The sequence below is a fragment of the Triplophysa rosa genome, linkage group LG22 (assembly GCF_024868665.1).
Source record: "Triplophysa rosa linkage group LG22, Trosa_1v2, whole genome shotgun sequence".
NCBI lineage: Eukaryota > Metazoa > Chordata > Actinopteri > Cypriniformes > Nemacheilidae > Triplophysa > Triplophysa rosa.
In genome coordinates this window covers 19381066-19406344 of record NC_079911.1, presented here as the reverse complement: position 1 = coordinate 19406344, position 25279 = coordinate 19381066, and the positions used below count along the sequence as shown (strand labels likewise).

General features: G+C 39.8%; 3 protein-coding genes across 7 annotated transcripts; 1 reads left to right on the top strand and 2 right to left on the bottom strand.

Annotated features, from left to right (window-relative positions):
* Positions 1-378: 378 nt before the first annotated feature.
* stc1l (stanniocalcin 1, like) lies at positions 379-5170 on the bottom strand. Its single transcript, XM_057320281.1, has 5 exons — positions 5064-5170; positions 1790-1998; positions 1559-1701; positions 1255-1466; positions 379-1165 (listed from the first exon to the last, which is right to left on the bottom strand). The coding sequence occupies exons 2-5, from the start codon at positions 1911-1913 to the stop codon at positions 883-885; spliced, it is 762 nt and encodes a 253-aa protein (XP_057176264.1). The 5' UTR covers positions 1914-1998; positions 5064-5170; the 3' UTR covers positions 379-882.
* Positions 5135-12380, top strand: rhobtb2b (Rho related BTB domain containing 2b). The gene is made up of 10 exons (XM_057320274.1): positions 5135-5433; positions 6066-6267; positions 6358-6461; positions 6549-6734; positions 6805-7742; positions 7927-8045; positions 9066-9216; positions 9318-9406; positions 9956-10061; positions 10145-12380. The coding sequence occupies exons 1-10, from the start codon at positions 5411-5413 to the stop codon at positions 10351-10353; spliced, it is 2127 nt and encodes a 708-aa protein (XP_057176257.1). The 5' UTR covers positions 5135-5410; the 3' UTR covers positions 10354-12380.
* A 158-nt stretch (positions 12381-12538) lies between these two features.
* LOC130545645 (cGMP-dependent protein kinase 1-like) lies at positions 12539-25275 on the bottom strand. 5 transcript variants are annotated; one of them, XM_057320270.1, is made up of 21 exons: positions 25101-25181; positions 24930-24951; positions 24180-24423; positions 23926-24040; positions 23684-23850; positions 22461-22574; positions 16654-16759; positions 16505-16568; positions 16350-16427; positions 16171-16265; positions 16023-16088; positions 15841-15915; positions 15666-15762; positions 15448-15587; positions 14691-14780; positions 14470-14611; positions 14179-14342; positions 13584-13706; positions 13433-13495; positions 13042-13108; positions 12539-12906 (listed from the first exon to the last, which is right to left on the bottom strand). In XM_057320270.1, the coding sequence occupies exons 3-21, from the start codon at positions 24421-24423 to the stop codon at positions 12808-12810; spliced, it is 2109 nt and encodes a 702-aa protein (XP_057176253.1). In that variant the 5' UTR covers positions 24930-24951; positions 25101-25181; the 3' UTR covers positions 12539-12807. The 5 variants fall into 5 exon arrangements, with proteins under 5 accessions (XP_057176253.1, XP_057176255.1, XP_057176252.1 ...); XM_057320272.1 differs by having other exon boundaries at positions 24905-24951; positions 25101-25154; XM_057320269.1 differs by lacking the exon at positions 24930-24951 and having other exon boundaries at positions 25101-25275.
* Positions 25276-25279: the final 4 nt, after the last annotated feature.

Genomic DNA, 25279 nt, shown 5'->3' with positions numbered 1-25279 from the left:
ACCCCAAGCTTTGAATGTCAATAACCTTTTCCATTTCCGTCCTTGCGCAATTCTGACAGGCAAGACCGTACATTGTCATTTATAGATTTTTAAAACAGCTTTGAGGGTTCTAGTCCGTATCTAATCTGTTTTAAAGCTAAAGTTAAATGCATAATATAACGTATTGTTATTTTAGAAATGTTAGGAGAAATATGTGAGCGCAAATCCACCAACACTCGAATGCGTTTGAAAACGGCCCCACCTTGCGGATGAGACAAGAATTGCGGCTGTGTTCATTTGGATTCTATTGACATTGTGTTTGTAATGGATGCTGTTTTGTGGTCGGACAGTTTCACACAATGAGCATTTTCAGACAAAAAGAAGTGTATCAGTCTGTTTAAAACTTTATTTCTACCCGAGTGCATTCAGCAATACAATATCACCACCACAACACCAGCAGTTTCTATGTATGCCCTCTCTAATCTATATAACATTTCCTAGGACCAGCATAGGAAACGTATCTCTCCACAAAAATCTAGTTTCTCTCTCTCTCTCGCTCTCTCTTAAAGAATGAAGAATCTTGGAACAATAAAACTATACAATCGTAAACTATATAAATTACATTTGGTAGGAAAAATAAATATCAATTATACTCAAGGAACACTAATACATAGGTTTCTCCTGCCACTAGCTGTTGGTTAATGTGTCAGGTATCCTTTTTCCATCATATTCTGTGCATCAAACATTTCATAATAGAAGTAAGATATTTTCACGCCAATAAATGGGAATCAACAATTTTTGTGAACTAAACTCATTTTTATGCACTAATCCCTAAACACCATCTTCCATTTATACGCGTCAGTATTACAGTACGCACGACGTAGTTGTGACTGAACGTGCACCCTAAGAACTTCCTTCGACAGAGCGCTTCCTGGCGAAGAGGTGAGTGGGGTCCCTGTTGCGGAGGTTGGGCTGGATCTTGAACATGGGGGGCCAGCGGAAGGCACCGTGACCCTCCACCCCAACAGGCCCGCCTGCGGCAGGTTCGGATGGGCAGGGTTTGTTCTGCAGCATCTGGAAGAGGGTGGCCATGTCAGGTCCCAATCTGGACACCAACCCGGCACGCACCACCTCCACGGTGTCATCGTCGCATTCCAATAAGCTCTGCAGAAGTGTGCTGTAGTACCTGTGACGGAAAAACACGCTTGTTTTAGCACGCTGTTGAGTTGAGTCATCTCATGCAGTGTTGTTCATTTGAATGCAGCTTGCTGTTACCTGTTGGGAAAGGTGCTGGGCACCTGGACCACATCCCCGATGGCCTCAGGGTTGGTTCGGGCCACTTCACAGAGGTCAAGCTTCTTGTAGCATTCTTCCTGCACTTCAGCGATCATCTTCTGGAAGGTGGAACAGCGTCTGATGGTCTGGAAAACTTTAGCTGTGATGGCATTAGCCATGCACCTGATGCTCTCTTTCACGAAGGTCTTACCCTGCAAATTGAAGGACGGTTACTAAAAGCAACAAATGAAGGGAGAATGAATTGAACGTTAAGACAAATCATTCTGTTGGAAAGGTTTGGTACCTCTGTGTTGAAGATTGCAGCAGTGTGGAGGAAGGCGTTGCAGATTTCTTGCATGCCATCAGTGTCGCAGGTAGAATTCTCAAGACATGCGAAGGTCGCACAGCCCACCTGAAGCGCGCCGTTCAAGCAGCGGGCAACGTCAGCTGGAGGTAGAAAAAAGACGTTCGATTTTGGCATAGACTAGAAGGTCTGCTTGAAGACATGGTGTGCAGTAAAGAAAATGCCACTTACTAGGGCTGTTGGCTGAGAAGCGGGCTCGTCTTGGCTGTGCAGCTTCTTGGTCAGTTTCAAACGCTGATGCAAGCAAAACAAGCAGCAGAAGAAATCCACTTTTCAGCAGCATGTCTGCAGCCATGTCAGTCAGTCCTGTGAGCTGAACAAGCGATTCAAGGAAGTTTGCTGATTCTAGTGCCTGTCTGAGCTGGTCCTTTGGGTTTGTGCTGCAGGTTGATAACAAGTCTTCAAACCTTTATACAAGTCTTCAGCTGAGCTCAACGGCTCATTAAACCCCCTGTCACCAATCAGAACGCGGGAACTGAAACCTCGAACTTTCCATCTCTTCATAAATATTCATGGACTGAGATTAATGCCTTTACGATGGGAATGGTTTTTTATCTCAGGTTAAACTTGCTTGCAGACATTTAAAATCTACTTTTCTTTATTTCAATTCTGTCATATCTGATCTCTGATGCTGCTCATATAAAGCATTCAAATACTGTGATGTCATTGTTTTATTTATTTTAAAGAATGTTCAATTGAACAGTTCATTAAACTAAGAAAAAACTAGACTGGGGGACAATCGGATATTCTGGTTGGGCAAGAATTTTTCTAGTAATAAAATCATGTTTTTTTGTTTTCTTTTAATTTTCAGTTCATACTTGCAATGTATGTGAGATTTCTTAAATTACTTAACTCAATGTGTACTCATTCATTAGTTTGTGTAAATTTGTGTAAACTCAGAACATACCATCAAGGACCAAAATTATTCATTTTATAAATGATGAAGTTTTATAAAATTTATAGAATTATAAATTCACTGTTTGCATGATTTTGCATGATTTTCACATTATGATATTAGTATATTAGATATGCAAATTTGAATGTTTAATTTTTTAATTGTCAACTGAATATTTTTGGAGGGGATAAAGAACATTTTGGGGGAGCAATGCCCCCCTAGCCTCCCCTTGACCAGGCACTGATCATTTGCCCTGTTTGGCAGATTCAGCTCTCTTTTTGTAGAAAATAATGGAGCGTTCCTGTGGCTCAGTGGTTAGAGCGTGGCACTAGCAATGCCAAGGTCATGGGCTCGATCTCAGGGGACTGCGTATAGTCAGAAACAAATGTATAATACATTGCGATGTTAGTAAATATCTACATATGTTTGGTTGAGATTTCATGTTACAGTGTTCCAGTTTTTTTGGGGGGACATCGAAACTGTCTCTCTTTTAGACATTCTTGAATTTAGTTCAAAACTGGGTTCAGGGAGTTTCTGACACCTTATTGATATGAGCAATACCAGCAATGCCAAAAGGGCTTTGATAAAAAATGTAGCTTGTCATAACTGGTCCCGTGGTCGAATAAACATCCGTTCTCATCATTGATCACCTAAGACGGTTTGTATCAGTGTTTGATCATGAATGTTGGAAAGAGGAAGTGATGTGTTTTCCATGACGATTTCAATTGCCTCAGGACATTTCCACATTCCCCTTAAAGGGTTAATGGTACTGATAGTGATCAAAGCACTTGCTGAGTTGTGGCGGCTGGGGGTGTAAAGAGGCAGCTATGTGGATTTAATTACTTTTGTTCACACAGACACCAAAAAAACCTGTTTATTATTGCCAGGAAAACACACCCACATCTTCCTAAAATAGCAAGGAGTAGCCATACACCTCAGGCCTTGGGTTTATTTCCTATAATTATGTAACTCTCAGAAGAAAAAGAAATTATAATATGTGACATAAATGCGCAACAATTATTTTACGTAGGCCTATAGAGGAAAAAGACAGAATTTAACTGTATAATATTGAGCATTTGAAGCGTTTGAAGAACAACCCAGACAAATTCAGGGATGGATGGGAGTGAAGTATTTGTACTTTTTTTAAACTTTTATCTGTACTTGAAAGATCTGAGACTAAGTACATAAATAAGACACAACTGAAAATCCTCATGAGATCTCCTGAGAAATGTAGAAGCAACCTCTGAGTAACAAAAAATAACAAAAAGTATTTTTACTCTCAAGTTTTATGTTTTAGTTTGGAAAAAATTACTTCACTAAATTATAAAGAATATATCATACTTTTGACTTCACTACATTTCTTAAATACACTTGTTATACATGTTTTCTTTAATACAGCACTTAAGCACATTAAAACTCTATTACTTTCCCACTTTTAAATTACAAAAGTGTTAAAAGGTAAAAATACAACATTTATTTTTGACATGTAGTTTATAGTCAATTAAAAAAAATCAAGGTAAAACATTATGTAGGCTACAGATATTTGAAAATGTACTTGATAGTAAAATGACTTTTTGTGATTTTTTGTTACTCAGAGGTTGCTTCTTCATATCTCACAAGATCGAAGGAGAAAATTACCCTGCGTTCCAATTCGCCTACTTATACTAGCCCTTATAGTAGGTACTGTTTTTGTGTTGGAATAGCAGGTACTTTTGAGTGCATGGCAAAAGAGATTGCACACACTGGGACTGTGGAACATACTAACAGGAAGCGGAAGTGGGCGTTGTTGCCTAGACAACATTGTGGCCAATAACTGTCACACACATCAAAATACAGCTCTTCTTTCCATTAAGGTATTTATTCATTCATTATTTTGTATGATATGTTTACTGTATACTTACGTTTGTTAATTTAGTGACGCATCAGTTATATAATTTATTAATGCAGTGGAGCGCCACTAAACTCCGCCTACTCGCGGTGAGTTGTGGGTAATATCAGCCGTTAGAGTGTGCATCGTTCTGCACTTCGAATTTCTATTTGGAATACTATTTTCAACATACTACGATTTGGGACATACTAATTCTACGTTCGAATAGGCTACTATTAGGACGGATAGTATGCTGATTGGAACGCAGGGTTAGTGTGCGTGGCTTGTTTTTACAGCGAATTGATTGGATGTAAAAAAACAGCTGCTGCATTTTGAAATGAAACTAGCAGCAGACTGACAATTGAAGGGGAGGAGTTAACGGATGCTCCGCCCAAGCCGTCTAATGTAGTCATTTCGGGGCGGAAGTGCATTTTCAGATTTTAACTGAAGATTATGAGGGTACATGAATTTGAAAAAGAAAATGACCTACATTAATAAGCTATTTACTATAAACGTTGCAATATTTCATGAAAAAATAAGAATAGTCATTTTTAATTTCACTGGGACTTTAAGTGTTACCCAATTTTTGAACGAACTTCGTGTTTTTTTTTCTAAATGCACATTTATCCTGTTTGTTTTATCCCACATATTTTGACATACAAGTGAAACTATTTTCAACTCACAAACATCACAGGGGAAAAAATCCACACTCAGCAGTGTTCAGACGGTGTGTGCGGTGCGTCAGTCGACTGCCTACATGCGGAAGCAAAAGCAACGGACGCCGGGAATGCCACGAATGCGAAACCGTCAGCCGTCGCGCTTTCTGCTCGTTAAATCGGTTTGTTTCGTTTAGATAAAGGCAGCAACGAGGGCCTCGTTTGGTAAAATGGGCTAGTTCGGGTCTCGTTGCTGTCAACGACGTTTACGTAATTCTCTTTTCTTCGCGTCTCCACCGGGAAAATGAAGTATAGTCCCGGATCGCTTCAGTTGCTCGCCGCATCCTTCGCGCATTCGATCATCTGCCAACCCAATGCATCCCTTCAGTTCACTTCGGTAAGTGCTCGGGCTTTCATGTGTGTGTGCTTGTGTAAATGAATAGCCCTCTTGAGCTGGACATTATGGGCACGAGAAGGATTACATAAATTGAGAGCGAAGGCAATGGCTGTATCTGAAATTCTAGTGAGCTCCCTACCTAGACAGCATAGACGCATATTTGCAGTTATTTAGGTACAAAGCACGCACGTTATGGCTAATACTAATAATTATATGTAAATAATTAACAATGTATAGATGAATTTGAATTTATAATAAAATAACAAAAATCTGCCATGGAGGTGAATCAGTGAGTGTTTTCACTTTTGGTTTAAGATGATATAAATGGTTAAATATGGGATTTGTCTTCTAGGGATTTTTTCTGCCTTCCATCTAAAATAAATTTTAATTCAGCTAATTGTGTGTTTTTTTGCATGCTGTTAAGAGTTACTTAAGAGACTACATGGATAAAATACAAAAACATTTATCTAGGCTACTTCTAAGAATTAATTTGCCACGAGAACCATAAAAACTGACAAAGGTAGGGAAAAATAGTGACCTATGATAAACACATTTCCAAACATCCATGTATATTTTAACACATGTCGTTGTTATATAATACGGATTATTTTTATTTTTATTATTGTCACTAGATCCCAGTTTACAGATACTGACATGGACTATGAGAGGCCTAATGTGGAGACCATTAAATGTGTGGTGGTAGGGGACAATGCTGTGGGCAAAACCCGGCTGATCTGTGCCCGAGCATGTAATGCCACCCTGACGCAGTACCAGCTACTCGCCACACACGTGCCCACTGTCTGGGCCATCGACCAGTACAGAGTCTGCCAAGAGGTTTGGATTTCTATCTTCTCTCCTGTAATTCCAAAGAATGGGATATGTCTTTAGGATGCATAAATCCAGCCCTTATGTGTGCTTTTGAAGGTTTTGGAGCGATCTAGAGATGTAGTGGATGATGTAAGCGTGTCTCTACGATTATGGGACACCTTTGGAGACCATCATAAAGACCGTCGTTTCGCATATGGGAGGTATGTTAGTTGATATTTTTTCCCAGGTTAATAAGTTCTTGAGGTCTGTGGTTTTGATATGCCTTTGTTTTTGTACCCGAACTCTAGGTCGGACGTGGTGGTCTTGTGCTTCTCCATCGCCAACCCAAATTCTCTGTCTCACGTGAAGACCATGTGGTACCCGGAGATCAAGCACTTCTGCCCTCGGGCTCCGGTCATTCTGGTGGGCTGTCAGTTAGACCTGCGTTACGCTGATCTGGAGGCTGTTAATAGAGCCCGGAGACCCCTTGCAAGGTCATTTTAGAAATGTTACGCTTTTAAAATGTTGCACATGAGCGAGATTTTATACTTTATTTACTTGCAGACCCATCAAAGCGAACGAGATTCTTCCTCCTGAAAAAGGTCGGGAGGTGGCTAAAGAACTGGGTGTGCCGTACTACGAGACCAGCGTGGTGGCTCAGTTCGGAGTAAAGGACGTGTTTGACAGCGCCATCCGCGCTGCTCTCATCTCACGCCGCCACCTGCAGTTCTGGAAGTCCCATTTGCGGGACGTCCAGCGGCCGTTCCTGCAGGCGCCCTTCCTCCCCCCTAAACCTCCTCCTCCCGTCATAACCATCCCAGCTCCCCCGTCCACCACAGAGGAACACCCGGGGCGGCTTCTGGAGGAACCCCTGTGTGCCGATGTGCTTCTGGTTCTCCAGGAGCACCAGAAAATCTTTGCTCACAAAGTCTACCTCGCCACAGCGTCCTCCAAATTCTATGATCTTTTCCTCCAGAATATAAAGGCCGAGTCAGACGGTAGGCAACGAGAGCCGCCCGCTCGGGCTGCCAGCTTCGACATGTGCGAGAGCAGCGATGAAGATGGCAAGGCCAACCTGAGGGCCTGCATCAGCGATGGCACCCTGGTTGGCGGAGGAACAGACTCGGGCGGGACGAGTGGTCGCGGGGGACAGCTTTTGTCTTCATTGGGTAGAGCTTTCGTAAGCACCGGGAGGGAAACCGTGAAAGATCCCGCTACGTTAATCTGGCGGCCGATGACGGTGGTGCATATGGACCCTTCTGTGCTGTATGAGCCGTTTCGTGTGGTGTTGGGTTATCTCTACACGGGACAGTTGGACGAGCATGAGAAAGATTTGATGCACATCGCTCATATTGCCGAGCTGCTGGAGGTGTTTGACCTGCGCATGATGGTCGCCAACATCCTCAACAATGAGGCTTTCATGAACCAAGAGATCACGAAGGCTTTCCATGTGCGACGGACCAATCGCGTAAAGGAATGTCTGGCTAAAGGAACGTTCTCAGGTGTTTGTATCCACAGTTGTCTCACAAACAGTTTCTGGAACGATGTACAATTGCAATCAACACCATTAATGATGATAATAGTTGTTAAATATCCTGAATCATTATTGCTTTTAGAATATGTTTTGGGTGGGTTATGACATTTATTATGTCCTGCAATTAAAAAGTTATTTTGTTTGTAACCCAGATGTAGTTTTTAAACTGGATGACGGCACGGTCGAGGCCCACAAGCCCCTCCTCATCTCCAGCTGTGATTGGATGGCAGCCATGTTTGGTGGGCCGTTTGTCGAAAGCTGCACTAAAGAGGTAAGTGCTGTATTACTCCCATGTGCTATTTAAAATTTGTGGATTTCTTTGAGAAATTAGCTTTTTTTCGACTGTAAATGAAAAAATGTCAACTTTTTTATAATCTCATATTCAAAAGCTGTAGGTCTTGTATTCTCTCCAAATTTATAACTGTAAAGAGAAAAACTAAAACATATGTATAAAGAGAAGCAATTTTGGGAACTATGCTATGCATGTTGCAAAACTGATATAAATAATTGAAATAAAACAATAATAGCGTATTTTAGAATTTTTACTGTGCCTTTTTTCTGAAAATGTCTGGGGACCCCTTGCAACCTTATGAAGAGGTGGTCCCCGGACCCGAGTTTGAAAACCCCTGATCTAGACCCAATTCATTGTGTCATGACCTTCCATGACCCACTATGTGACCCACAAGTGTCCCGACCCACTGTTTAAAAACCCGATCTTGGAAAAGATTTTTTTTGTATAGCACCTGTTCTCCTTTAAAACATATTATTACACGGCTCGTTAGAATGCTTGATTCTGATTGGCCAGTCGCGACATTTGCAGGTTCCTTATTCCCAGGTAACAACCTCTCAAAACGAATAACACACGTTAACCCGGATGCAGCAAATCATTTGGACAGGTTGTTTTGACAAATTAAATATAAATATGTCTTTTAATAACATATGTGACATTATATTTACAAATGATTAAACCAAATTGCCTGTTCGTGACGTTTGAACGTCGTTTCTTACCTGAAAACCGAAAGTAAACGGCTTTTCCTCACGGAAGGTCTGCATTCGGTAAAAATGAGCTAATCAAATATTTCAAATTCACATTTCATGTCCAGTTGTTTTCTCATGTGGCAAGTAGCCGTGTAATAAGCAGGATAATGTACAAGCAGCCGGCTGTTATCGCGAAGTAAGCCCCTTCAGTGCGACCCTCCGCTTACATAAATGACAAAATCATACCATACTGGTCAAATAAATGCTCTTGAACCAGTACAGTCATAACCAAACCATGACTAAACCTCCGCAGGTGTTGTTTCCGAACACAACTCGCAGTAGTATGCAGGCTGTGCTGGAATATCTCTACACGGGACGCTTCTGTTCCAGACCTGACCTGGACGCCATGGAGCTCATTATTCTAGCCAATCGCCTTTGCCTGCCTCACCTGGTCGCCGTTACAGGTTTTAACGTTGATTATTTAGCATGGACTATCAATATGATGAAGGAAAATGATGAATTTTTCGAGTATTATGTGTTGGCCGTGAATTGTCTCTCATCGCAGAGCTCCACACTGTGTCTGTCCTGTCGGAGGCGGCTGCCATGGGTACAGACATCGATGGAGATGTGCTGGTATATCTGGAGATGGCTGAGGTAAAACTTCAACACCCATATGAAATTTTAACCAATAATACAGTATTTAAGAATTTTCTTGATTGATTAACCAAGCCTTTGTGTAGAAACAAATTGGTGGTGTGTGCATAAAATGTATGATACCATGTAGACAAATTAAGATGATATTATTATAATGTGTTCCATTACTTATGATTTTGATTCTCGACCAAAAACCTCTTTAGGGTAACACAAGGCTCCTCCGCTTCTCATCTGTGATTTGCATCAGGTCTGGGTTTATTTTGTGTGGTTTGTTGAAGTTGAAAGCTCTTGGTTGAATGATGAAAACGTGTTTTTGTCTGGGCAGTTCTAATGATGAAATAATTTGACACACACAAAAAAACCCAAGATGTATATTTATATATTTATTTTAATAATAAAATCATCTTCTATTAAATGAGAATCAAATTGTAGACCTTTTACTAATAAAGAAACTTTGGAAAGAATGGTCAATCCAAACCTTTACCTTTATAGATCCAGAAAATCATAAGGATGAGTGAATTTTTGTGTATTCTTGTCATGTGGTTTCAGTTTCACTGTGCCGACCAGCTCACCGATTGGTGCCTTCACCACATCTGCACCAACTACAACAACGTGTGCCGCAAATTCCCCCGAGACATGAGAGCCAAATCTGCAGGTAATATACGAAGATTTGTGTTTGTTTACCTGACCAGGATTCAGCCGAACGTGTTTTGAATGTTTATTCATTTCTGTTGTCAGAAAACCAGGAGTATTTCGAGAAGCACCGCTGGCCTCCAGTTTGGTACCTGAAAGAGGACGACCATTACCAAAGAGCACGGAAGGAACGAGAAAAGGAGGACTTCTTGTCCCAGAAGCGGCAGGGCAAACGGAAATGGGTCCTCTGGAATCTTCCTCCCGCTCCATCAAACCCCTCGTCCTCTTCCTCAGGCTCCTCTGCTATAGTCTGAAGATTTGGAGATGAACACATCCACCAGATCCTGGAGCTTCTTCAACACGGTGGAATAGCTGGTCCCAGATCAGAGCATGTTATCAATGCGGCTTTGATGTTCTTGGTGCTTCAAGTCCTGTATGTGGACGAGCGTGACAAACCACACGGGTGCCAAAACGGGCCTGGAGTTTGATGTAAAATGTTTACGGACTGCCGGTATATAGTCTTGTGTAGATACTTGTGGAGTCTTCATGAAGTGCAGTCATGGTTTGCAGGACCTAAGCATCTCATCTCTAAAAACTGAAGTATTTTATTTTATAATTAGTCATGTGGTTTTCAACTGGTTTTGATTAAATTCTGGTTATGGGAACACAAAAGCCACTTTGGATAAAGGCGTAAAAATGTTTAGTAGTTTTTTTTTCGTGTTCCTAAAACTTCCTAAATCACGATACATTTATTCGAGAGGCAAAATTGCTTTTTTTAAAGCATCAAATACGTTTATGTTAAAGACGAGAAAAAATCTGCCAATGGGGTAAGAAAAATACACCTGCTTATATTTACTGAATTAAATTGAAATGAAATGATTCATCTTTTTTTATTTAGAAAATCTAATTTTGCTTCTCAAGTAAACATATCTTGACGTATGAATTTTTTTATATTGGTACTGGAAAACAAATACAAAAAGAAATCTATTTTTTTGCTGTGCTCTCCATCAATATTGACAGTTGACAGTCTAAAATGAACAATTATTTAGTAGCATTTCGATATGTTTTTATGTTTTTTGCCCTTGCTGTCTATGAAAAATGTGCAACTTACCAGTTGAGAACCTCTGATCCATCTTGCTTTTTTAAAACCGTTTTGCCTCAAACATTTAAGAACGAACCGTGGAACTCACTTAAACCTCTTTGTGGTTCAAGATTGCAGTCGCTCCGGTTACGAAAGTATACCTTGTTTATACATATAGCTGTGCATTTTGATCCAGTAACATTGTAATATCTTCATATTTAGCATTGTTACAATGATTGATTCATCTCCTGAATCATATACTATTCTTCTGATTACAACAGGCATGACCACCATGTGATCACTAGATGCTACTCTTTAAATGACATTTAACTGTGTGTGTTATCTGTTGTGTTTAGTCCTCTTCGACTTCATGGCATGGCAGGACTCTGCTGGAGGAGTTTGAGTTTCTCTCTAGATGAGTGAACGAATGGTAATATGTTTACACATTTGTTTCTTTGATTCACTGGATGCATTCCATGTGATTATGTTTCTTAAATTTCTTTTGTGGAATCTAAACGTGACTGTGACTGATCTTGGGCTAATCCTATATGTCGTCTGTCAATACTGTTGTATTTGTATCAGAGATGTGATTCTTTAGTCTTGATATGTCAATCGCTGTGGTTCTGTAAAGCAAAAATGTATATCTAATGAAATTTCATATCCGAATTGACAGAATGAATAATATAATGACATTTTTCTTTCCTTTAGTCAAGTTTTGATTGTATCGAAGTCGTTCATTTAATCTTTCAAACTAAATCTGACAGCATGATTCAGAATCTGGGTTATTTCTTTAATTCGTTCAAAAATGAGACATGACACAACATCACAATAGTATGTGCAATTTGACTGTTTTTTTCTATACGTATAGCAGGTTAAACGCTGTAATATTTTTACAAACATTCTCTCTAAGAATTTGTTACAAACCAATAAAAATAAGGCCTTAGCCACAAATAATTATTCCAGAAATATCCGACTCTGTCCCATTATTTTCAAAACAAGTCAAAACATTCAAATAAACATTCAAAAGAGAGAAGCGTGTACCGTAGTGTCTGGATATGTTGAAGTTGCTGGAATTTATTATTATATAAATTTAAGAGCATTTTTCAGTCTGAAGAAAACAAGGCTGCTAAATACAGCTACAGAAAAATTAAGAGACCATTTCAAAATCTGTTTTTCTGATTTTAAAATGTACTATTTATAGGTATGTGCTTAGGTAAAATGATTCTTTTTGTTTCATTCTGTGAACTAACAATTTTTCTTCCAAATTTCAAATAAAAAGATCTGCATGTTCGCATTTATTTGCAGACAGTGAAAACAGGAGAAGCGGGTCAAAATAACAGAAAAAATGCTCTGTAGTTTTTCACACCTCAAATACTGCAAATAAAACGTTCATATTCACTTTTAAGCAACACGACAGTAATATTTCTACATGTCTTTAGGAAAAGTTCAAAAATATTTTTGTATTGTGATAACCTGGATTTTTATCACAGTTCTCACTTTTTGTCATCCTGTCAGTCTTTCACTTTGCTGTTGATTTTATGCCACGCCTGAGGTTTGATTTTGTTGAAATTCAACAGACACTAGACTGAAATGGCCACAATACGTCTAGAGATGCTGATTAAATTCAATTTTGGAATGGACCCTTTATTTTTTCCCCGCCGCTGCATTTGGCCATCGGTCCATCCAATCAGAACTCCATATCCCAGCCGGATTCCTCATCAGGCGGTGGTTCATCTGTATCGTTGGGGAAACAGTCGAAATTGCTTGTGTCCAAAGGGCCTTCCACCTGCAGCATATAGAATAAATTACCATCTCAAACTACTTTTCTCAAAGGCAAAGATTTACAGTTAATCCTTATTTAGAGAATGGCAGTCTAGAGCAACCACGTGTAAATTTCTGAGTTAAATGGTTCCACACTTACAGACGGTATTAAGGGGGGTGTTAAAGTGCCTTCACGAAGACCATCCCAGTTAAAGCCCTCGAACCATCTGCAGTTCAAAATCATCAAAAGCAAACATTTCATTAAGAGATCTTGAAGAGTACATTTTATGATTATTGAATTAGCCTCATGTCAACATGTGTTTGTATGACAAACACAAAAATATTTTGAACAGACCAGTCGCCATGGTACATGAAAATATTCACAGTAAATATTTAATTGGAATATAAGACACTTGTTTTATGGACTACAATGATGTTTTTCATTGCACGAAGTATTTGGAGCAACATAGGGTGGTTACATAAATGACTTTTAATAATTAAAAATAAGACAGAAGCATGTCACAACTACAAATCCCGATGGACACGCATACTTGTGTTTCTGGATGTCCTTAACACCGTTCCTCTGGTTGCCAAGTCTCTCAGATGGATTGTCCCTGTTACACACATGTACACAAAAACGTTACGCTGCATGTGTGTATTTCCCGAACAGCAGGTTAAGACATAAAAATACTGAGATTACACCTGCACAGTCTCTTGATCAAGTTTGCTGCGCTCTTAGTGATTTTCTTGGGAAACTCGACCATGTCGATTCCTCGCAGAATAATGTTATATGTCTTCATGGGATCGGATCCTGAGAAAGGTGGGCTTGAGTTGAAAGAGGAAAATTGTGTTCATAATTTGGGTGAACTTGTAAGGAACTGGAGAAACTTTAACCTTCTTAAAAATGGCAGCGTTATGATACTAACTTGTTCATGTTAAACACTTTTGCGACATGATGTCAAACTGGAATCACACATTTTTTAGCTAAGAAGCACTTAGCACTCAATAAGTGTAAATAGTTACTTTTAACCGTAATAGTTCAACTTTTAACTTGACAATGAACCTGTGAAGAGTTCATTTGCAAAACAGATGAAAAAGTTTTTATTGTGTTAGTTAGCTTTACTTTTCATACTATAACTTAATCAAAACAACTCAACTGCAGTTTGATTGATATTACCTGGAATGCACAGTAAAAAAAACATGATTTTTAAAAATAAAAAAAAACGACTTTTTGCAAATGAACTCTAGTATGTACTATTAAAAGATCTTGTTTTTGTTTGTTTGTGTACCAACAAACCTTCCACTCAGCAGCTCAAATACGAGGATTCCTAGAGACCAGCAGTCTGCCGATACATCATGACCTTTATTCAAGATGATCTCAGGAGCCACGTATTCTGGAGTTCCACAAAACGTCCAAGTCTTCTTCCCCAAGCCGACTTTCTTTGCAAAACCAAAATCCACCTAGACAACAACAGCTCAAATGGCTTCTTTCTTTCTCATGTCAGAATTTTGTTGTAAAACATTCAGCTCAAATCTTGAACCATTGGCAGCACCACCCAGTAAGCCAGTAACAGTGTATAGTGGGTACCAGCTTGGCATATCCACGATGATCCAGTATGATGTTCTCAGGCTTCAGGTCTCTGTAGATGATTCCACGGCAGTGGAGAAAAGCCAGAGCTTCGACCACACATCCAGTGTAGAAGCGTGTGGTGCCGTCATCAAATGAACCCCTAAGAACACAGCCACAACACATCCAGAAAAGTCAACGGGAACAATAAAAACTTAACGTAAACAAGATGTTTATGATACCTGTCTCTGAGCAGAGTCCACAGCTCTCCTCCCAAACACGCCTCCAGTAACATGTACAGGTACTTGGAATCTCTGAAGGTCCGATACAATCTGAAACATACAATCATAGGGTCTTATTTATTGAAAGATAAAAACATCATGGGCCATTATATAGTTATGTACAGTAGTGGCCATATTTGTATACATTATTTGCCCCCCTCAGGTTTGATTAAACCGTCAAAATATGAGATGTATGGTACTTTGTTAAAGAAATCATATGAATAAAATATAAGAAATATGCTTAATGATATTTAGATGTTTTTATTTGGACATCACTTTTGGCCACAACTGTATATATATATATATATATATATATATGACTAAGAAAAACTTTCATCCAGACAAACTTGATTAAATTCATTCTTGATGTTAAAATGTAAATGACATCATGGACTAAATGCAAATTCGCTTACTATTCTGATCAAAAAACAGTTTTAATTTCACTCATAAATGAAAATTTGTTCTGCAGAAAACAAAAGAAGATATTTTGAAGAACGATGGTAACCGAAAAACATGAGACACCATTGACTTCCATTGAATGGAAACAAAACCACTGAGACATTTCTCAAAATATCCTCTTTTTTGTTTCACATATACAGTAGGTTTTGAAGAATTTCGAACAGAATTGAAATGTTTGTGAACTTTCTCTTGAAATGTTTTTGCTTTACACAGTAAAGTCGCCACCAGGACACCCGTCATTGATTTCAGTTGTGCTGACCTGATAGTAAAGGGACTGTGAGCTTCCATCATGATCCGTCTTTCCGACAAAATGTGTTCTTGTTGACTGGTGTCCAGGATGTGACGCTTTTTCAGGACCTTCATGGCAAAGGAGCGACTGTGGTCGTTTTTCAGCTGCACCTGCGTGGAGAGCAAGAACACACACTTTCTATGCACATCTACATCATGACGGATCTGGTGCTTTAATGTCATTTCTACCAGCTCCACGCGACTGAATCCTCCCATCCCCAGCGTGCAGACGACGCGGAAGTTGCTTAGAGACAAGCTGGAGAAGAATGCGGCCTCCGCTTCCAACCTAGAAGAAATGTCTGATATTTTAATTATCCAGAAGAATTTCTGTAATAATAATAATAAAAGGAGAACATGTGCTTACTTGGCCTTCACCTCCTCGCTTTCGTACATTTTGTTGCTCATGTTGTCCAGCCCACCGATGAGCTGTTTGAAAGACCTGCGTAGAATAAAAGGATCAGATATTATGATTGCTGTGTTGATTTTGACTTGAATAATGTGATTTTGTGATTGTAACCGATTGTGATTGTACTACGAGCTCCTTACTCTCGGTCCACAACCAGACACGTCACATCACCGATGGCTGTTACGTTCGCCGTACGCACATCTTCCCTTAAAGGAAATAAAAAATGGATGAAATGGAGAATCCATTATAATCTTCTGTACATTTGCTCAAATCCAGACCCTCACTGACCCTTTAAGAGCTTGTTCTCCGAACCAATCGCCTCTTGAGAGTGTGGACAGGAACGCTGGCTCCTCATTGGCTGATTTCTGCTGGGTGACCCTCACCTGCGTGCAGAATTACATCATTTCTCATCGGAGTTATACCCTGAATGGCGAAGCTGCAAGAAACATCGGTTGGCTCTTTCTCACCTGACCGTCACTGATGATGAAGAACGTGTCTCCGGTGGCTCCTTGTCGAATGATGTAATCGCCATCGCTGTAGTGCGTCTACAGGACAAAGACACCATTAACAACAGTTGAGTTCACTAACATAAAAGCTTGAAAGTGTGTTCAGAACGTCTCACCTCTTCCAAAACATCAGCGACTTTACTCAGCACGTCTTCTGTGAGGGTCTTAAAGGAGGGCACACTGGAAACATAATTCTCCTTACATTACTAGTATTTCTATTATTTCAAGTCTGGTTTTTGTTTCATTTGATTTAATGCGGTTTTACCTTCTCACAAATTCCATGTAGTTTGAATGCTTGAGAAGACCCGTTCTCATCATGATGGTTTGAAAACCCTGACGGTCTATGGCCCATAGTTTGATATCAGTCAGAGCTGCGAGGAAAGACGAGCCGAGAAAAGGAAGAAGGAAAAAGTCAATCAATTGTGAAAATGTGCAACTACCTCACATCTCATCTCAAATGACAGACACTGATCACAAACAGTGAGAACGTTCCTCCAAATTCTGCTTTTTGTGTTTTACAGAGAAAAAAAAAACGAGAAAACCACAGCAAAATGTAATAAATCCTTTCAGTTACATTCGTTTACATTCAATGCAAACACATACTTCTAATACTAGTGAGCTGATATTATCCAGAATAACTTCACTGTAATGTCTTGTGCTTTTAAGACTGCCCTGCTGAATAGCACCCCAACAGAAACCATTACAGAAATTCTAATGGTTTACAATAAAATACCATTATGAACCATTAGCTTTTTCCATTAAAACCATTACAAAATGCCTTTTTGTAGTGGGTTTTGGGCATTATTCCAGTAGGATTTAACATCCCACCAATAGAATCCATCACATACCAGTAGAACCATTACAGTTTCCATTAAAACCAATACAAATCCCTTTAAACCCATTAAAACCATTATAATTTCTTTAATGGTTTCTATTGTTTTTTTCAGCAGGGATGGTTTAAATGGTTATAATGGGACTTGTATTGGTTTTAATGGAAACTATAATGGTGTCTACTGGTGTGTGATGGATTCTATTGGTGGGATGTTAAATCCTATTGGAATAATGCCCAAAACACACTACAAAAAGGCATTTTGTAATGGTTTTAATGGAAAGCAAAGCATTAGAATTTCTGTGATGGTTTCTATGTTTTTTTTCAGGAGGGAATCACCTGAAACCATCACACACACCAGTAAACACTATTGTGGTTTCCTTTAAAACCAATACAACTCCCTTTATAACCATTAAATCCATAAACTTTTCTATTGCATTTTGGGCAGGGTTCTATTGTTTTTCAGCAAGGCTATTAACCACCAAACAGAACTGACAGCTTTGAAACTCGTCACGTCCTACTCAATGTAATTATTCTGTCAGCCCACAAAAACACAAACAAACATCACGCAGCATGACCCATACTGTTAATATTCATACTTAAACACTAATAAACTTAATTACGACCAATCAATTGGTCGCAGCAAAGAGTTGACTAAACTAAATGTGCTGCAAAACACATCATTGTGATGAGAAATGCCCCCTGCGATTCCTTTAAATGCCAACTCATGTGTATGTGGGTATGGAGGGTTTATAATGGAAGTTTATGGGGCAATGGGTTTGAATGAAACAATGGCAAGCTCGTATTTGTACGCCTTGTAGCCATTCTGGGTTGCTGACTGTGGGTGGATTTTGCTCCGTGTAAAAAGGTGGAAGTTACATCACATCTTCTCGTGTCCTTGTGTGTATTCTGTTATCATGTTTTCTATCATCATCTCGTTTCAAGATCCACCTATGGGAAGGGCATCCATACCTGACCTCTGTAGAAGCATCCAATTGCACCAAGTCTGGCTAGACAGACAGGAGCGCGAGCCCTATGCCAGGTGAGGACCCGCCCCCTCACCTAATGCATAAAGGCTACTGCACGCGCTACCTTTCCTCAGTTGACATTCGCTTCTCTCGACCTCTTTGCTCCGCAGCTTTACTGTGCTTGTCTGACTTCACGTGGCCTACAGAAGGACATATCTCTGATCAGCCTTCGCCAGGCGTGTTGTCAGGATTTTACGGTTTGTTGCTATTTATCTTCCGTTGGTCGGCTTGCCACCCTTTCAATTACCAGGCTGCCCGCCTGTTTCTACGCTCCGCATGGATAAACGATCTGCTCCCCCATCGGACCCGCAGTCGCGTGCATGCCCTGCCACCTGCGGCTCCCTTATTGCCGCGAGGGATACCCATCCCTATTGCGTCATGTGTATGGGGTTTAAGCACGCCGAAGAAGCACTTTCGCTGCCAGAAAACTGCAGCCATTGCCTCGCCCTGCCTAAGAGCCCTGCTGAAAAAATCAATAGAAACCATTAAAGAAGTTATAATGGTTTTATTGGTTTTAAAGGGATTTGTATTGGTTTAAATGGAAACTGTAATGGTTCTACTGGTATGTGATGGATTCTATTGGTGGAATGTTAAACCCTACTGGAATAATGCCCAAAACACACTACAAAAAGGCATTTTGTAATGGTTTTAATGGAAAATCTAATGGTTCATAATGGTATTTTATTGTAAACCATTAGAATTTCTGTAATGGTTTCTGTTGGGGTTCTATTGTTTTTTTCAGCAGGGAGGCTTCTCAGGCGCCGCCTTAAGATTGCCTCTACCGACGACGAACAGTGCGACTCGGATGCTGAAGCGGTTGAGAGCGGCGCAGATCTGGGGGCCTCCCGGAGTCTGCCATCTCTCAATTGGGCCAACCAGGCAGAAGAGGGTTTACTTGTCGATATCCTAGCCGGTGTTTCGGCGTTTCATGGTGTGCCTGCCAGCTCGGGTGAGGATGAAGATCCCTCTTTGCTCGATGGCTCGGAGGACACCATCCCGTCCGTCCAAGTTCCTCCAGTTAGCGGCACAGCTGCACAACCGCACGCGATCCTCCTCGAGGTGTGTGAACGAGCTGCCGCTCGGCTCGGCATCGTTTGGCCGGCTCTCCGGAAAACCGCCGATCAGGAGAGGGACATTTATGACAGCAAGCTCCTCGGCCCCCCAGCCGGTCCGCGTCCCCGCGTGCGCAAAGCACATGCGCCATTTTTGGAATGACCCGCTCGACCTGAAGCACGGCTTAACGGGTCTGGAGGTTAAGGATATGGCATCGCTCGGTATGGGCGTGCAGCCCCCATGTTCATAGGAGTTTCGCTACAGGACATCTGTGCCGCAGCTAGTTGGACTTCTCCTCATTCGTTTGTCAGATACTACCGGCTGGATGTTACCAGGACCCCGGTAGCTCATTCTGTTTTAGGGGTGGGCTCATCATAGCCTTCCTTAACCCCTTTTAAGCTTGGTAGGTCGAGCTTAGCATACTTACGTCACTAAGCATCTTGCCTGTTACATATACCAGCTTTCTCCTGGCACCTTACATGTTTTCCTATGTGCACTGCCAGGATCACTTATGTGTGCATGCTATCTCATGTCACCTGTAAATCTGTTACTTAGCTCCCTCTCTATGTGTTGGGGTTGCTTTTTGTGTCGTGTCTGGCACCGCCCATTCGGGTGACCGTCCTCTGGCTTGCAGACCCTTGTTGAGTGTATTGGGCAACCGGGGAGCTGTCCAGTTCTCCCATAGGTGGATCTCGAAACGAGATGATGATAGAGAACAATAGGTTACTGTCGTAACCCCGGTTCTCTGAAACATCGAGTGGAGAGATCCAAAAAGTTTGCCCCGCTTGCTGCACGAGAAGCAAATATGCTCACTGAGGAAAGGTAACGCGTGCAGTAGCCTTTATGCATTAGGTGAGGGGCGGGTCCTCACCTGGCATAGGGCTCGCGCTCCTGTCTGTCTAGCCAGACTTGGTGCAATTGGATGCTTCTACAGAGGTCAGGTACGGATGCCCTTCCCATAGGTGGATCTCGAAACGAGATGTTTCAGAGAACCGGGCGCTATTGTTTTGTGCCTGAAATGAGTTTGACAGACAAAATTGTGAAAAACAAATTAGTTTCTTTCATTAAAAAACTAAAATGTATGACTAACATAAAACAGTCAATAAGAGCTCAGAACACATCAAGAAATCACATTTCTCAAAATGTCATGTTTATGTTGCACTATAGGTTGTATTGAACTCTAAACAATCCTTTAAGAAACTGCTGCATAAAATAGATGTTCAAATCAAGGTTTTGCGTCTCCAATTCAGAGACATCTAATAGACGACCTTCACAAAAACAGCAAATACAAGAGAAAGCTCAGAAGAGACTGATGGAATAAAACGAAATTGCCTAAAGCACGAAGCTGTTATTTCATTCTCACGTCAGCGTTTCGTTCAGCTCGGAGTGTGAATTAAAAGATGACCTTGAATTTCAAAGACTGTCAGTCATTTTCCATCAGTTCCTCACTCAGAGATATTACATTTTAAACTTTTTCTTCCATTTACAATGTGACATGACTGCTATTATGACACCACGGTATCTATTAAGCAGTAGTTCTGTTGTACTTTTGTTCAAATATTCACCTCAAACAGATTTGTTCATACACTGAAAAAAATGTATATTTGCCTTCGTAGATTTTATGAAAATAAATTATTAAAATATACTTAATATAATTATGTTTCTGTTTTTAACAAAAAATTGAGTTAAAATAACGTATAAATCTTGGGAATAAAATCTACTAATTTTGGTTATTAAGATTTTTTTTGAGTAATTTTAATTGAAAAAATGATTACGTAAATCCAACTCAATTTTATTATGCTAAACCCATATAAATTGGTCAAATTAAATGTACGTATTTATTTTGTGTTGAGACTACATAAATCATTTTTGTATATATAACTACCTTGGCAGTTGATCTGTAGTTCCCAGCATGCTTTGCATCTGACTGCATTAGGAGATTCATTTTCCAGATTAAATGTCGTTTTAAGTGTTTTTCAGTAAAAAAAAAAGACTAGATGGTGTTCTTTGTTGATTTATCTTTGAGATAGGAGAGTTTTGGTATTATTTTTAAGAAGAGTGGTGCTTGTGCCTAGGCTGATAATGAGTCATGATGTGTGTTATTTCACTTATTGAGCAGTAACTGTGCTACTTGACCATCTATGTTGTAAAAAAATATTATATTTCAATATGAAAGTAAGTGATCCGGAAAGTTACATGTTTTTGTTCAGCGCAATTTTTTTTGTTTACTTTAAGTAACATTTACTTGATATTTTAACATAAACTAAATGTATTTAATAAGTAGAATTGACTTAATTCTGGTTAGTAAATTGTACTTGCATTATAGCAGCAAATTTTAGTTTTATTTTAATTTCGTGCAAATTGTTACAAGGATTTTATTAAGTAAAATCTCCAAGTTCTTTTTTTTCAGTGTAGTTCTTCATAGGTGAGATTGGTACAGAGAACTAAAGACGAATCTCTGCATGAACCGGGACACCCAACGGATGGCTTTTAATTGCATTTTCGTTCTTGAAATTAAACAGACAGTCAGCTCATTTCACCTCAATCCATCACGCTAAACCGGTGTGTCGTAAAGGACAAAACAACAGAAAAACCATATGGTCAAACATCTCAGCAATTACACAGAATCCAGAGCCCGTTCCCTCAACGGGAGGCAGCAATTTATAGAGCTGAACTAAATCTCAGAAGCAAAGGGAGACTGTAGAACGACACACAGCATCAGCGGCTGAGAAAGAAACTTTGTATTCAGGAGTTTTTGTGTATTGAATGTTACGTCATTTCTAAACTCTCTTTTTTTTGTTAGTTTGATGAAAGCTATGGACACTTCAATTCTCTTTTTGAACATTTGTCTAATCCCATGTGCATGTCTTTGCCCCTAAATGTACAGATTTAGTCATGTTAATAAAGCACAAAGTATTCAATTTATTGGAAAAAAAGATTCAAAACACTCCAACAATGAAGAATTACCATCACTTGTGAGATAAAAACTGGAATGCAAAGTGACAAACGATTCGGTCCCTTGTGACCGTTCTCAGTGCCAAATTCACAATATTTAACACACGGAATACACTGAACATGAAATGAACATGTTTTAAGAATGTAGCTACTTCAGAACATCAGTTTGAAATATTTCATGCGTCACATGACCTCTAACAATCTCACCCGTGACGGTGGCCGTGCGTGTGCAGTTGTAGAGTATCGCCAGCTCACCGAACACCTTTCCAGGCTCGATGGTGCACAGTTTGTGTCCTCCTTTAGTGACCTCCACCAACCCCTCTGTAAACAACACACACAAACAAGATAAACAAACCTGAGCCTGTGAATGGAACGAAACTGATGGAACACATTACCTGCCAAAACTGAGTATTTTGAGGAAAGACACTATTCATTGAACTTGAAATGTCTTTAAGGATACATCATCGTGTTTTTCTCTTTTCAAATGTGTAATGTGTGCGTGTAAATCTTGTGTATTTGTGAGATTCTCTTATCAATATTGTAAGCATATAAGCATGGTAACATCACATGCATCTGAATTCCCTTTGCAGCATTTGTCTGTGTTTTATTGTCAGTGCAGGGTGTGCGGTCAGAAACCGGCAGGACATAAAAGAGCACGTCATTTGAAGTGTTCTCTCTCTCTCTTCATATAGGAACACTGTCAGAAACAGATGATTGCCTGTGCGGGTCACTTCAGACAGGTTAATACGAAACACCCCGAAGACTAAAAATAAAGCAAATACTGTGGACAGTTCACCCTGTGTTTCCCTAAAAAAAAAAGAAGTGTACTTCAAGCTCATTTTAATAAGTATACTTAAGAAAATACTTAATGTAGTGTGTATTCTAATATCAATGTACTAGTAGTATACTTGTAAGTGTGCAATTTCAATATTACTTGAGACTAAATTGGCATCCTTTTTTAGTTTTTAAAAGTATCCTTTTAAGTATACTTTAAATGTTACAGTACACTTTCAGTAGTAAACTCGTTTACACATACGCGTTTCATTTGTACTGCAACTCAACTAGAAGTTATATACTGATTGTTCACTAATATATTTTGGGTTTATGCCATTACACTTTGAAGTATACACTCGGTTTTTATACTGGTCAAATATACTTTTCTCTGAGTATAAGTCAACTTATAGTATATACATATAGTGTATATACAGCGTATTTTAAGCATGAGAAGTACATAAAGTATATTTCTGAGAAATGCTTAAAATCCTACTTTCTTATCTTCAGTTCAAAAGATGTCTACTAAAAGCCCTCGTGAAAATTCTCCTTTTTTGTAATTGGTAATTGGTTGTGTGTATATTTATTTTTAATTATATTGTTTTATAATACAGATCGAATTGAACTTGATGACATAAATGCACAATGATGTTTCTCACCTTCGAGTACGTAGACAGTAGAGCCGTCATCGCCCTCCTGGATGACACAGCATCCCTGTGCCAGGGTGGTGGGATACATGCAGTCCATGATGGTGAGGATCTGGCTGGCTTCTATGTGCTTCATGAAATCGTTTTCCAGCAAAGCCTTCTGGATCAAGTGTCGCGATCTGCAATGATCAGGGAGGGTTAAAAAGAAATGGAACAACCTGTTGCTTGTTTGAAACTGTAGGGTGGCGTCTCACTCTTCACTCTTGCTGTAGTTGGTTAAGGTGACGTGAGTGAGTTGATTTGGGTCCAGCGCTGTGGGTTCAGCTGATATAGCCTGACGTTTAGTGCGCTGAGGCTCATCTGGCATCGCTGCTCCGGTGCCAGTAAAATCAACAAAGTAGAACCATACAAAACAGTTTTATAAAGTAACAATCCATCCTACTTTTAAAACCCCTGGGTTGGATGATGTTTTTCTTATTATGTTTGTTTGTGTTTATGTAGTTCTCACCTGTGTTTTCTGTTGCCCCAGAGGGGTTGTGCGAGACAGAGGCGGTGCGGAGACGGTCCAGCTCGGCCTGTAGCTGTCTGATGAGGTCATCTTTCATGTCCAGCTCCAGCTCTAGCTCATCGATAAGGGCGTCACGTTGTCGCAGCTCCTCGATCTTCGTCTGCAGGGCGAACTGGAGGTCACGGAGAGTTCCCATCAGCCCAAGAGACCCCGAATGTGCCAACACCACTGGAGGATTACACATCTACAAAACGCAATCCAATCCAATAATGAATTGAATAAAACACACAGTAAGACAGATACATACGGGTTCAGTGTTTGAAATGGATGTATTTATTTAACTGATGCCAGAAAAAGAAGAAGATTTTGATCCCAGAAAGAACACTTATAGGTGCTGGTAAGAATGAGAACAGAGATCAAACGAAACTAAACAGAAAAAACTGAAATTCGGAAGAACGTCAGAAAATTATAAAACACCATAGACCTCAATGAAATACATATGAACACAGAGAAAAAATAAAATTACAAACGAAATTAAATGCTAAATATACCTTTATATACACATTTATTTTACTTTTGCAAATTGTTTTTATTACAGTTATTTAATACAGTTTAATAAAATGGTTATTCTATTCGTTTTTTCATAAAAATTAAGCATACATTTATATACATATTTTTAGATGAAAAACAAATGACTGAATTTTACCAAACAAAAACTCTATCACCTTAATAGGAAAGCTGGTTATTTACCAAAAAGAGAAGCGAAATCCACCTGTAGGAAAATAACCATATAGCCTAAAAAACGAGCCACGTGATTTAATTAAACATATTTAGTATCTGTCGTTAATGGTATTAGATTTTTCATTAAAGGAACAACTTTTCATTGACACAAAAGCATGCATTTATTCTGTTGCGTCTCACCCGATAAAAGAAACCCGCGGAGCACTGAAGATCCGAACGCGCCTCTCCGAGCCACTGGACGTGTCTCATATCCTAGAAAGCTGCCTACCTAGATGGCATTTTGGGCATCATCGGCGAGTCCACGCCTGCGTGTGAAAATGACGCACACGACAAACACGATAGATGTGCGAAGATGCTGC

Bases quoted from the DNA above. Each gene is read 5' to 3' on its own strand.
- stc1l (XM_057320281.1), bottom strand. From the start codon at position 1,913: ATGGCTGCAGACATGCTGCTGAAAAGTGGATTTCTTCTGCTGCTTGTT. The intron at 1,702-1,789 runs GTAAGTGGCATT...TTCTACCTCCAG, and splicing joins CTTCTCAGCCAACAGCCCTA to CTGACGTTGCCCGCTGCTTG. The intron at 1,467-1,558 runs GTACCAAACCTT...TTCAATTTGCAG, and splicing joins CTGCAATCTTCAACACAGAG to GGTAAGACCTTCGTGAAAGA.
- LOC130545645 (XM_057320269.1), bottom strand. From the start codon at position 25,169: ATGAGACACGTCCAGTGGCTCGGAGAGGCGCGTTCGGATCTTCAGTGC. The intron at 16,569-16,653 runs GTAAAACCGCAT...TTATGTTTCCAG, and splicing joins TACATGGAATTTGTGAGAAG to TGTGCCCTCCTTTAAGACCC. The intron at 14,343-14,469 runs GTACCCACTATA...GTTGTTGTCTAG, and splicing joins ATCGTGGATATGCCAAGCTG to GTGGATTTTGGTTTTGCAAA.
- rhobtb2b (XM_057320274.1), top strand. From the start codon at position 5,411: ATGCATCCCTTCAGTTCACTTCG. The intron at 6,268-6,357 runs GTTTGGATTTCT...GTGCTTTTGAAG, and splicing joins AGTACAGAGTCTGCCAAGAG to GTTTTGGAGCGATCTAGAGA. The intron at 9,217-9,317 runs GTTTTAACGTTG...CTCTCATCGCAG, and splicing joins TCACCTGGTCGCCGTTACAG to AGCTCCACACTGTGTCTGTC.